Genomic DNA, 14,022 nt, shown 5'->3' with positions numbered 1-14,022 from the left:
CCAACCTAGGTTGATGCCCCTCCGTGCAGGGCACACACTTTTCTAGGGACATCAGGTCCAAAGTAATGCTCATACCAAGTAAATTCAGTAAAGTAACTAGGGAGAAAAGCTTTTAGCTACCCCTTAATTTCAGGTGGCTTAACCACAACCATGTAGAAACGGAGGGTGTTGTTCATTACCCAAATCGCCCGACGTAAAGTTCATATGCCTTCGCTACGTATGTCACACGTAGTGAAGGGTGGAGGAAAAACCTGGGGGTCAGATAGGTACCCATCCAGAATGATTAGCTCTTCTGGAGCGAGACCGGTTTGATCTTCGGACATGTGGATCCCACTGATTAGCAGTGGTATACACATGTCACTAGGGGTTGGGTTGAACGCTTCGCGCGTGTGTGTGTGGCATACCCATATCGTTGCTAAGCCTATACGCAAACGATACAGAGATGACTGCTAGCAGTATCACAACAAAAGAGAATCAATCCTAAGAACAATGAACAAAAGAGTACACGAGATATTCAACAATCTCAGGAACCATCAGCAGACTATTAAGAGAGTTCACAGACTATGACGAAATCCAGAGGACGGTATATAGTCGGCCCAGAAAGCAGTTAGCTGGATATAGAGAAGACCCAGAAGAATAATGTAGAAATGAGATAGCCAGACAATAGTCAAAAGTACAGAGTAACAGAAGGCAAAAAAAAAATAAGTGTAAAGTTTATTCATTTAGCAAATTCCCATCTGTAAACATAAGCACGTGTTGATATTCGCCCTCTCATTCGTCAAGAGGCTATTAAATATAATTTATTGCCTTAAGCCAGACGGATTCTCATATTACAGATCCAAACTTGCCACTCTATTTAAATTCAAATTGTAGCGTGTTGCTTTTTTATTCAAAATGTTTACTTTGTTATGTATCTCTCAGTTAATGAATATTTTATTTTAGCACATTTTCCTTCAATGGAACATTAAATTTTGCTCACAGTGATTAAATTTCAAGAAATTCTTACACTAATAGTTTCAAAAGTAAATATTTTTAAAAATCATATAATATACCTCAGTACAACCCTGTTTGGCTTTCACGTGCTTTTGTTGACAGATGGGAATTTGTAAAACGAATTAGGTTTAGCTAAACAAAAAATAATACTTACACCCTATTTTTATATTTTATTTATTTATTTATTTTCATTTTTACTAACCATTTACTCAAGATAAAAAAAAAACGAAAAAATATAATACACACGCAGTGTGTGATTGCCGTATACACCTGGGAATGCACACTTCATCCATTACTATTTTCTTTATCTTATTATTTTATCTTAACCTGTTACAGTAGCCATGCAAAGCTAAAAAGGAAGTATCATCAAGTAATTACTGATAGACTGCCAACCATAGGTAAGCCTCCCTTCAGACAAATCGTCCTTCAATCAACTAAAATACCCTTCAGGTAGGTCCTAAGGACCAAGTTCGCAAAATCTGATTATTGAGGTCACGTACCGATAAACGTGGGCTCAATGGCCAGACCCTTCGGATGCTCAGCCGACAAGGTGGGCAAAATTTATTTTGCCAATTTGGCGGCTGAGTGACCGAGCACACACAATCCGGACAGCGAGACACCGACTCAGGTCGATGGTTCGCTGGTAAAGTCATGTAAAAGGCAAAGGATTCAAAGATGACAACAATACTATATGTAATGGGCTTATCAGAAAAATTAAAAAGAATAGGAAATAAGTACGATTTCACAACATTAAATACAACGAATACACTGAAATCTATCCCGTCCAAAATCAAACCTAAAAACAGACCGTCTACAAAATAATCTGTGGATGCCCACAGATATGCAAACATTTCTCGGGCAATGAGCACAGAGTACAATAGAAAGATGCATCAATAATCATGAAAAAAATAGATACCAAAAAAAAAATCAAAGAGACAGGTCTGATCCTACTTAATGAAGAAAAATGTGTAGCAGACCCGTCAGCAGAATGTAGCAGGTTTGGCTGAGAATACTAAAAGAAGAATGCAACATCAATAATATTCCAACAATAGCGAATTATACCTCCAGAGTCGAAAGTCGGAGATATATCATCTACAATTATACACAACACTACAATACACAAACACATAATACACGAACACACAACACACGAACGCATAATGCACAAACGAATAATGCAGAAACATACGAAATAATCAGAATTTGATGTGCCGAGGGCACAAACTCCACTCTCAGATTTTTTCAATTTTGAAAAAACATAACCCGCTCAACACCTTGTTGGTGCTCTTTTCACACAATTCTTAATTATTTTTTTTGAAGACAATTTCCGAACCGGAAATCGAAACGTCAAACATGTAATTTTCATTGCAATTAATTGCGGCTTACTCCCATATCAATTTAATATTCAATTGTAAAGTATGAGTTAACACTTATTATTGTGACTATCTCCTTACTTAAATTGAAAGGCAAAGTAAAGAATTTTGAATATTTATAGTGTTATAATTATAATATAACTTATTTTGGTATTAGTTTTTTTTAACATTTAACATGAATTTCTTCTCAGTTTTTTTTGCGGCAATGTTTTCTGTTGGTTGGTTCGGATAATCGTTGCTTCTGCAAACCTAAAAGTGATATTTCAAGTGAGTTTCTAGTCTTTTATAGCGTCTTAAACTAGAACCCAAAAGAGAATTTATGAACATTCCATTTCTGTTCGCAATTCCGATTAAATTTGAGCTCTAGGTCAACGCCATCTTCATGCAGGTCACAAAATTGATTTTGAAAACTCTAGAACCATCCGCTTATATAAACCAAGAATTATCCGAGATGCCATAGAAATTAGAAAAAGGCCAAATTGTCTCAATAAAAGAAATGGCGGCATCTGGTAACCTTCGACATGGAGACCTCTCATAAAGAAAATATGGTTTCAAAATCCTACCGTCAGAAGATTTCGCGCCAATCCCCACCCAAACCACGTCACCATCGAAGGTATAAATGAACCGTCCGCTGTTCCAAGTAGCAGTAATGCATTGGTTAGTGATCAGTGTAGTAGTGTCTGGGGGCTCGGGACACTGAGACCTCGAAAGCCCCAAAGAAGACATCAGAGAGGATGTCGAAAGCTCGGCGCAGTGACAATCGACGCGACTCAACCCGCAAGTTGTCATGCGCACCAAAAACTTACCTTAACAAAAGCCTCGGCTATCAAACCGAGAGAGTCACACAGAGAATAATGGAACGATCCATGTTAGCAATACCTCTGCGAGACAATAAAAAACAAAGAGATCAGGTGAAGAACGAAGGTGACTGACGTCATCGAAAGGATAGCCAGACTAAAATGGAGATACGCAGGATACCTAGCTAGAATGACATATGGGCGATGGACAAAAAAGTTATTGGAATTGAGACCAAGGGAAGACAAGAGATGCTTTGGTCAACCACCTACACGATGGGCTGACGGTTTAAGAAGGGTAACGAAAAACAGGACCAGAGCGGCGCAAGATAGACAGGTTTACGAGGAAATGCCTATGTTCAGCAGTGGACTTTTGAGGCTGGATGATGAAACGTTGCAAATAATAAGTAACTCAATTAGCAACTATAATTTCCAGTAATAAAATGTGCTGAGAGTAATGGAGCCTTGTGCAGTAGCTAGATAAAAATATTAAGTTCCTCCATTTAAAGGCTTCATTTACAAAGGCCTTTTCAGAAAAGGTTTTTATGCTAAAATAAAATAAGATGAACAGTAAAATTTTAGTGTTTAAAACCGGTCGTTCTATAGGTTCAAATAAAATAGATTGTGAGTAATATTAACATTTATTTCTAAAACCTTGTTGAAATGGACTCACATGTGCAACTCATTTTGTGAGTTTGATACTAAAATCTTTAAAATATAAAAACTTTATCGCTAGCAGGTTCTCATACGCACATATAGGAACAAAATAATATTGCAAATATTCTATTTTCTTCATATTGGTTGGTAGGTTATGTATTGAGATTATTTATCTCTTGTTCACAAACATAAGGAGAATGCGGTGACATCACTGAAGAATAATTATTAAAAATATATCACTTCGGGTTATATATAAAACAATATATCATAATCATCATATCATAATATATCAAAAAATATATCACTATCAGGTTAAAGATATTAACTGAAATTAAACAGAAAATACCAACTATACTCGATGGTTATTTTTTATTACATATAAGCCTCATGCTTTTAAAAACTATTTGGTTTCTGAAGACTTAATTAGTGAATAGAAAATTAAAAGCCCACCAAAGTTAATATAGTAAATAAAATTGTAATTAAATTATTTATATTAAATTATTTTGCTGTCTTCCCTGTCAAGATTTCTATTTAATAGTGTTATACACATAAAACAGACAATAAACATCGATTCTAGAAAAACTATTTAAAAAAATAAAAAAAGAAGGAATATGAAACACTGTATTTACCTGGCACATGTGTTGTTTGAGCCCATAGGTTTGTTTTTGTTTTTATTCCAATATATAATGGGTAGGTTTGGCATTCTTTTTTGTATGTCATCGATGAGCATATCTTCCGATAAGTTTGGACTCTTGTCTATAAATGGTTCTAGATCATTACTCTCTGTTGTACTTTCAGCGTGTCTCGTAAGAGGATCCAGCCTCTTTTGCAATAGCAGCCTGAAATAGAGATTTTTATAAATTATGTCTATTTAGCTGAAAAAATAAATAAATAAAATAAAGTCACTAGGTACAAGCGCTATGTAACAAAACTGTCCAAGTCATAAATTTTTAAGAAAAGTTGTCAATAAATGATCTAGTTGCAATATGGCATAGGCGCCTGATTTTGAGTAAATGTATATGTCGTAGTTTCTTAGAGAATCAGCTTTTTAGCTATGAAACTTGATAGCTAAGTGGAGCTGCTAGAGTGGGAGAAAGTGCGGAAAATTAATCGTCAGAATCTTTAAGGATGTATATTGGATGAATCGTCATTTCGCTTTTATTGCAAATATGAGATTCATCTTATGTGGTTACTAGAAATGCCGCAAAATACTTGGTAATCAATCTTGAAGATCTCATCACCTATTTGATGATCAGAAATAGTTGCCTGCATATGTATGACAATTTTCGAAGCTTTCTGAAAGAGATGAGAAAAGATTTTTTTTAACGTATCAACCCGTATTCGTATATCAAAAATTGTCTCCACAATTTATTACTTTTAACTATTAGTAAAAAATATGTTATTTGACACCTCTCAGGGCAAAAAAATCTTAAAGTTGGACAATTATTACGAAAGTCAACAATCTTCGGCGCTTTTCCTCGATTGTCTTAACACATTTAAAATTATGTTGGTGTACTTATTATTTTGCCATACTGATTGTACATCGTTCTAATGGAATACTGACGAACGTCTGAAGAAAAAGAATAACTTTGCAGAATAATTTTTCTGCACAGGCCGGAATCCCTAATGTACCAGAAAATATATTGCTTTCCGTGTCCCGTTAGTACTTTACGCGGAACACTAACAAAAGGCCAAGGCGTTTAAATTGCGCCCAAACATACTTCAAGCTGGCATACCTTCATGTGACGTTCTTACACTAAAAGTTATGCACAGCAATGATGTTTCTGTGATGGAAGACTTTTTGATCATTGTAAGTATAATAGAAAAATAATTGTAATATTTTGTTATTTCTCAGCTTAGTCATTAGTTAAAAATATGATTTAAATTATGTGCTTACCTGCTATTTAAATGTGGTACTGGTACATCAATTGTAATAGATCTAAACTGGTAAAGACTGTAGATAACTAGTGCCCATAGAACTCCGAATGTAATAATTTTCGTAAAGAAGCGTCCCTTTCCATTGCGGGTGCACATTGAGCAAATCATCATTAACCTTGAGTATCTGTAAAAAAAAAACGAATTTTAGATCTGAATTTAGTCCAAGAATATTTTGCAATTTGATTAGTATTCTATACACCATGTTCATGGTATTGGTAACGTTGCTAACGTTTCGATTGAATAACATCGTTTGTAAACAAATTAGACATTGAAACTAAATATATAATTTGTTTACCAACGAATAGAATACACACACTGACAACTTATCTAAATGTAACCTTATTTATTTAAAATAATTGGTAGATTAGACCGATATTGGATCAAAACGCTTTATAAATAAAACAAAAATTGTTTTCTAAATCTTCAATTTATTTAGATACTAATTCATGGCAGGTGTTTCACCTCTAGTACTTTCTATAAAGGTGGTTATTAGGTTTTAATATTATTATTATTATTTAGTTAAAATAAACCAACAAAATATAATGCACTTGTATTGTACATAAGTATAGAACTAACGAAAAAAAATCATAATTAGAGCACGCCTTGGAATAAGCCTTCCTTCTTTTGGACGGTTATCACTCCCACACAAGGAATTCAAAATAAAAATTAAATAACCTACCGTATGTATACATTTTTCTGATTTATTTAAAAAACAAATTAAAAGAAAATAAAATAGTCTAAAACAAGCTTAAGCTTAATAAGTTTGTATCATATATAGTAGATTTAGTTGTCAGTATTTTAACTTAATTATTCACAAACGGTCCTTCAACGTCAAACCTAATGTGACATCACGTGATCTGATTTAAATATTTTATATAGTTCCATTGGTGTTTGTGCTGAAGCAGCACCTTAGATGATAAAATGACTTTAGTTATACATGGATCGAATCATAAACCCAACAAAACTGTGAAATGTACGTATTTAAGCATATACATACAAGAAAAAACTGAACAAAACTATAGAAGGCATGGGGTAAATTAATAAAGAAGGTGTAACTAAATTAATATAGAAGGCGTACATGTACACAAATGTTCATGTTTATTTGGCCAAAAAATGATTGATGGCAGTAGTAATAAAAATGACAACAACTAAATCTGAAAATCAAGAGCATGAAAGATCACATACTTTGAATCTGCATGCTGATCAAGTTATTATTGCGCCAAAACACAGACATCAATTTTTTCTGAGTTACAGAGGTTCAAACTTTAAACTATTTTAAATAGTTCAGTAGCAACATTACTACTTTTTATGTATTACACAATTTCTTTGCATCTGACTAGAGACATATTTAAGAGGATTTATTTTAACAACGGCTTAAACGACTAAATGAATAGAATGGCCAAAACCCGAAAGATGCTTTTTCTTTAAAGTTCACAAGCTTTCTTCATATTAGCTGCATTGTCTGTAACAATACATGATATTTTGTTTTCTATATTACATTCCAAAAAATTATCAGTTGGAGCTAATGAAATATTCTCTGCTGTGTGGTTAATACCCATTTTTAAAGGTGACGTAAACGAAACAGCAGAGTGTAATTTAAAATTCTTGGTCACAAATTGACATGTTACTGTCAAGTATGATTCTGTTGCCCTTGAAGTCCATGAGTCTAAAGTGATAGCCACATAATTTACATCTTTTAATATATGTTTGAGATTTTCACAACTTTCATCATACATTTTTGTCAAGCTTTCTCTGATTGTAAATTTAATGGGCACATCATGTTTAGGATATAACAGATTAATAAAAATTTTAAAGCGGGTATCATTGACTATATTGAATTGTTGAAAATCGACGGCAATCATCATTGTCAATGCTTTATCAAGTTGATTTTTTCTTTGTGAGTTCTCAGTTAGTTTAATTTCCCTTTTGAAAAGGAATCTATGGATCTAGTCGAGGATCGAGCACTTGAGAATGCAGAAGTACTGTCTGCTGTGTCTACGACTTTACCTATGCTAGGGTGAAATGATTCCTCAAATTTTACATATTGCCACTTGTTCTATACTCTTTACTTCAAGTAAGACCTTTCGCAAACTTTTTGTAACTTAATTTCTTGAAAAAATTCCACACTTTTGAAACTTGTCATTTCTTGTCTTTGCCAAGTTTATCTGTTGCAGGGGAAACAGTCAGAGTAGTCTCAATGAGACAAACTGTTCTTTCCACGATCACAGTTATATTGAACTGTTTCATTGTCTGATTCATTTTCATCAGCATCAGCTTCAGAAGATGACTTTCCCAAAAATAAACACGGGCTGACATACATTAACTTTGCAAACAATCATTACAAAATTATAAAACAAGGATATCAAAATCTAAAATTTTTTATTTAGGTAAAAGTTGCCTACATTTAGTTAGTTTGGAGCGAACACGATTTAAGTATTTGTCCATTATCATGCTTCTAATGCTTTAAAATATTACTATTAAACTTTTCTTCTTTTCTCACTTCTGTGATAAGTGACAACTGACAAGGTTAGACATGGGCGTTTAATGGGTAAATTTAATGGGGTTTCAAAAAGTTATTGGACATTTTTTGACATACAATTAGAAATTTTGTATTCATCATTGGCGTGCATACGGGTAATGGACATTTTTGAATTCTTCTTTTAATTTGTGACAAAAATCTTTTCACTTTTTTTATATGACGCTCCGTTTTTATACAACAAAACATCTTAACGCGTCTTTTTCATGGCTTAATACATTCTCCAGAACTATCTGATACAATAACATTAAACCAAAACAATAACAGAAAGTATCACTGATATAATTTTAAATAGTGATACAGCTACAAAAAGTGTTCGAAATTATCTTCCTGAAACGTTACACAAGTTGCAACTCTTAGCCTCATTGGTTCTCGTATGCTTGCAAACATTTCAGTTAAATTGGCTGAAACTTTGCAGAGTTGTAGATTTGGTCATGCTTATCAAAAGTTCTCAGTACCCTAAGACTCAGAAATCAATTGTTTCTGAGTTATAGGGCTTCAAAGTGTCAGTTTTTAGTCCAATTTTCAAAATCGTGAATTTCGAAACGTACCGTCCCACACATTCAATATACGGCATCTGAATCTCAAAAAACAAGAATATAAACGAATCGAAATGACATTTCTTAATGTTTCCATATCAAAAACAAAGTGAGATGTCCTGGGTAGGATATCCACGTGGATATCCGGATGGAACATCCCGGTACCTACTTTTCAAAATTGATTATTTTCAAAAATGGACTAATAACCGACACTTTAAAGCTCTATAACTCAAAAACAATTGATTTCTGAGTCTTGTGACACCGAGAACTTTTAATCAACCTGAACGAAGCTAACTCTCTGCAAAGCTTCAACCAATTCAGCCAAATGAAACCACTTTTATATAAGTAAATAAATATTCCATGAATATCTGCACGACTACGACAACCAATGCGGCTAAGAGTTACATCTTGTGTCACTACTATTTTAATGGGAATAAGCCACAACTGAAGTTTAAAATAAGTTTATTGACGTTTCAATTTCAACTTCAGAAATCGTTCTCAAATCATTATTAATGTTTGCATTTAGAGAACGAATTACGAAGTGGAAATTGAAACGTTATTGAACTTATTTTAAACTTCAATTGTGGCTTATTCCCATTAAAATAGTAGTGACACAAGATGTAACTCCTCAAGATATAAAATTCCTAATTGTATGACAAAACATTCGCAATAACCAACTCTTAAAATCAATCAAATTTCATTTGTAGATCTTAACCGGTTTCGGGGCAATAAATAAATCATTTGTTTGTAAGAAAAATTTCAATTAACTCAGAAACAATTTATTTCTGAGGCACAATGATAACATTTAATCAGCACCAGCACTTTTCATAAGAAAAATGTCGGGGTCCTTTCTACCTTTGGATTTTGATGTGGATACAAAAGTGAAAACATAATTTCATTGTGTCAATTATTCAACATTCAAATAAGAGTAACAAAATATTTAGTGCACAAAACTTACTTCTAAAGTAGGAAAGTCGCAGTGTTCTACAAAATTTCTCTGATGATGGTATGACTACCCCATTAATTATAATTGTGGGCTTAATATATACTGAAGTTTTAAACATTAACATAGAGAACACGGTTTTAATTTTAGTTACCGCCGGCATCATAGATCCCGGTATTTATTAGGTATTTATTACATATTATCATATGTAATAAATATATTGTTTATAAATCAGTATTACTTATTGTCATCAAAAAATGGACTTTTACTCTGTAGTCATATTGCGACTGGCCATCATGTGGTATATTTTACATTGAATATAAAAATTCACAGAGAGCTTAGTACTGGTTCATTATCTTAATGCTTTTTTGCCTTGATTTAAGTAGCCCAAGTATTAAATTTATAATTATTGTCCTGTAATTTTTATCAATAATTTGACACCAAGAAGTTATATTTGTCCATCTATTCTTAACTGATGTTAGAAATACCAAAGACTACTAAAAGAGAGGACTTAAGCAGGAAGGCAAAAGATATAATATATAAAAAATTTTCATTATCAAACATTTTATAATACTATTAGTTTTGTATGTGTATAATAAGGGCCTAGCCTGTACATAAGATAAGAATAAGTTTATACAAGAAAGATGGGCCCATCCTTATCCCTCCATTAATAGCACATATTTTCATGGAGGATTTCGAACAAAACATTGTGCATGAACAAGATCAACGACCCACAATAGTGGAGATATGTAGACCATATGTTCTCTATTTGACCTCACGGACCAAAAGCATTAAATAAATTTCTAATGAACATTAGAACATCAGAAAAATTAAAAATGATAGAAAATAAGTATATCAAATTAACATTCAAAACAACCAATACACTGAGATCTATTTTGTCCAAAACTAAACCTAACAACACACAACAGCGATGAAAGAACTGCATCCATAAAATACCCTGTGAATGTAACAATTTCTATGTTGGAGAAACCGTAAGGCTACTAGGTGTCAGGATAAACGAGCATGAAACATACATAAAAAAACATACATCAAAATCAGAGACTTCGACAAATCGCAGATATAAAAACATGCCTGGAACCATCAGCACAGTGTACAATGGCAAGATGCAATAGAAGAAAATAGTCATGAAAAAATAGACATGAAAAAGAAAGAAATCAAATAAGCAGCTCTCATTTTACTTAATTAAAAAAATATGTAGGAAATCCATCAGCAGAATGTAACATGCTCTGGTTACCAAGATGAAAAGAAGAAGTCGGCAACAAGAATATACGAATATTAGTGAATTAATAGAAAGGCAGAGAGACATCATCTACAATTATTATTCATAATACATATACAACACACAATACCGAAACAGATAATACATAAACACATAACATATAAATACATAAACACACAAAATAATCAAATTTGATCATACTGAGGGTAAAAACACCACCCTCAGAATTTTTAACTAAAAGCATGGTTATCTGCCTACAAGATCGAGGCTTTTGAAAACGATTTCCCGAGTGGAACTCGAAACGACCAACAACAGTAACTATAAAATGTAATTTTCATTACTAAATCCATATAAACATAATATTTAACTTGAAAATGCCACAGGAAAACAGTTTCAAAACTTTTATAAGATAAGAGACACAACGAAATGAGTAGTTATAGTTATATTTATCAAATCAGTGATACTGAACTGGATAGGACGCGTATAATGAAAACAATGCGACTACCTGATTAAGTAAGAATGGGAAACAGCAAGACTGAGAAAAAACCTAAAGGGAGATGCGATAAGCAGAGTATTAAAGACCTTAAAATAACGAAAGTTGGACACAGGAGATAAATGTGTAGAAATAAAGAATTAAAAAAAATAGTGAAGCGAAGTCAACTTTGTCTTGTCAACCCAATGAAAATCTCTTAAAAAAAATCAAAGTGATTCACACGAATAAACAAATCACATCTCTAAAAAAATCGCCACTTTGATTGCCTTGATGGTGATATTCAGGTGATATACATTATATTATAACTTTAATTAGAATTAAATTCAAAAAAGCATATAATTTTTATATTAATGCATATTTTTCTTTTATAATAAGATTTTATTTATAAGAGTATTGGATAGGATAGGGTTGGATACCTTTTTCAACTGGAAATCCCATAAAAATCATAATTTTTCGTAAGTTCCCGTACTATACCTCCCTCTGTGATGTCAGACTTAAATACTAAATTTTAGATATTTTATAAATACATCTGTTGTGTCTGGACACAAAACATATGTTTTACTGTAAAGTAAAAGTGCATTCTTTCATGGTGTGCGCATAATAGTGGCTATACGAAGCTACAGATAATACCGTAACTGTTTCTAAAATTAAAGAACTGAACACATGGCATACGGCAAAAAATTAACTGCTTTCATTCATTTATTCTGTAATTATTTTTTTGTTCAAGAAGTCTGTTATAATATTACTGATTTTCAATTATATTTTAAATATCAGTTTAATTACTTAGATTATTGTAAATGAAATATATTAACGGACGTGTACGAACTCATCACTTTATAGCCCCCTATAAAATTATTAGACCCTCCGAGATATAGCAAACTGATCACCGACATCCTTTGGAGACCCGTAAACTGATCACATTAGATAGGTGAACTCATCACCAGCACTTTTGCCTTAAGGAGCTGGTTCCTAATGCAGAAGATTGCCTGTTAGCTTGTAACACTTCTTGTTTACTTGGTAATCTATGAAATTCAAATATTATTTTAAGCAAATTGCTTTAAAATTTAACTGATACATTTATATCGGGTGTCTCACGATGAGTGGCCTATTGGATATATTTGCCAATATAAACGGATTTGACATCTGATAATTCAGCTGCAGATTTGTAATAGTGAACTTTTTAATAAGATATTTTTAAGCAAGTGCCATTTTCGGTTATAACGGGAATAGTCCCCAACTTCTTTATTTGTTTTGCATTGAAATTTTTAATTTCTAGTTGAATTCTAGGAGTACTTTATTGAACATACATATAAGTGTTACCGTTTTGGCATTATTTGATTTTTTGGAAATAAATAGGCGATTTTGGACACTTCTTAAATTCAAAATATCTGAAAAACAGGTAAAGCTAAAAACTTCAGTGTGAAGGAGACGAAAGAAACAGAAACTACTAAAAAGGCTACCAGAAGGCAACTGAAAACAAGGTAGACCGAGAAGAATTGCAGAGAAGGAGAAAAAGAAACAAAAGAGAGTACCTATAAAACAACAGGATGAAGTAGCGATTGGAAGTCGGAAAACGACAAAGAACGTTATATACCGAAATGTAGTAGTAGTAGTAGTAGTAGTAGTAGTAGTAGTAGTAGTAGTAGTAGTAGTAGTAGTAACAATTTATTTATTATGACAAAATGCATTAAAATGCTCAAGTGTAGTTTCTTAGCTTTGAGAAATGGCCAAAGTTTATTTTATGGTCTTTACCTGCCACGGTGTGTAGGTAGGCCAACGATCAGGTTGCAAATCTCTCCAAGTGTGTTTTAAAATTCTGCTTTTATGGCGGTGATGAATTTCCACTATCTAGGAGTGCATTTATGCTAATTGGTAATGTATCCGTATTACAACCTTAAAACTTTCTGGAGTTATAGTGGTCAAATGTTCTGAGCACTTGAACTGCTTGTAATTATTATCTACAATTATTAACAAACAAAAGATATATAAAACGCCTGTAAATTATTACGGATTTTGAAAAAAAAAAGTGGTACTGTAGGCTTTACTGTAATCTAGCGAGAAGACTTCATACTATGTTTTCTGTATTTTTAAAATTTAAATAATATTTATTATTTATTATTTTTATAGATTTTAATAAAATTAAAAAAGTTTTCATGTTGTATATCGGACACCGCTCGTCACGTAAATGGACTCTTCCAACTGTTTACTGTAACTGCGAACCACGAACCTCTATTTTGTTTCGCTACTTCTGTTATGCTCGCCTCAGCATTTTACTATAGAGAAAAAGTAATGACATTAATATAGAAGCTTCTCTTCAAAAACTTTAGTTGTTCTTTAAGTTTTGTTAACTACTTCCTATAGCTAAATTTAACAGTTATTGACTATTGTATATAGTTTGCCGTGAAAATTTTAGTTGACAGTTCTCAGTCTTACAAATTTAAATCTGTTAATCTGTGTATAATTTACGTGAATTGAGTTGTCAATTTGAATTTATATGGTACATTATGGAATAGTAA

At 32.6% G+C, this 14,022-nt stretch overlaps 1 protein-coding gene across 2 annotated transcripts in view; it reads right to left on the bottom strand.

Annotated features, from left to right (window-relative positions):
* LOC140441347 (uncharacterized) overlaps window positions 1-14,022 on the bottom strand; it is a 278,993-nt gene that overhangs the window by 46,539 nt on the left and 218,432 nt on the right. For both annotated transcript variants that reach the window (XM_072532010.1, XM_072532009.1), the window contains 2 exons: window positions 5,715-5,879; window positions 4,447-4,656 (listed from right to left, as the gene is read on the bottom strand). In XM_072532010.1, coding sequence (XP_072388111.1) covers window positions 4,447-4,656; window positions 5,715-5,866 — 362 coding nt within the window. In that variant the 5' untranslated portion in view covers window positions 5,867-5,879. The remainder of the gene's footprint in view (window positions 1-4,446; window positions 4,657-5,714; window positions 5,880-14,022) is intronic.

The sequence above is a fragment of the Diabrotica undecimpunctata genome, chromosome 5 (genome assembly GCF_040954645.1).
Source record: "Diabrotica undecimpunctata isolate CICGRU chromosome 5, icDiaUnde3, whole genome shotgun sequence".
NCBI classification, from domain to species: Eukaryota; Metazoa; Arthropoda; class Insecta; order Coleoptera; family Chrysomelidae; genus Diabrotica; species Diabrotica undecimpunctata.
Note: the sequence above shows the minus strand (reverse complement) of the source record. Positions and strands in the feature narration are given on the sequence as shown.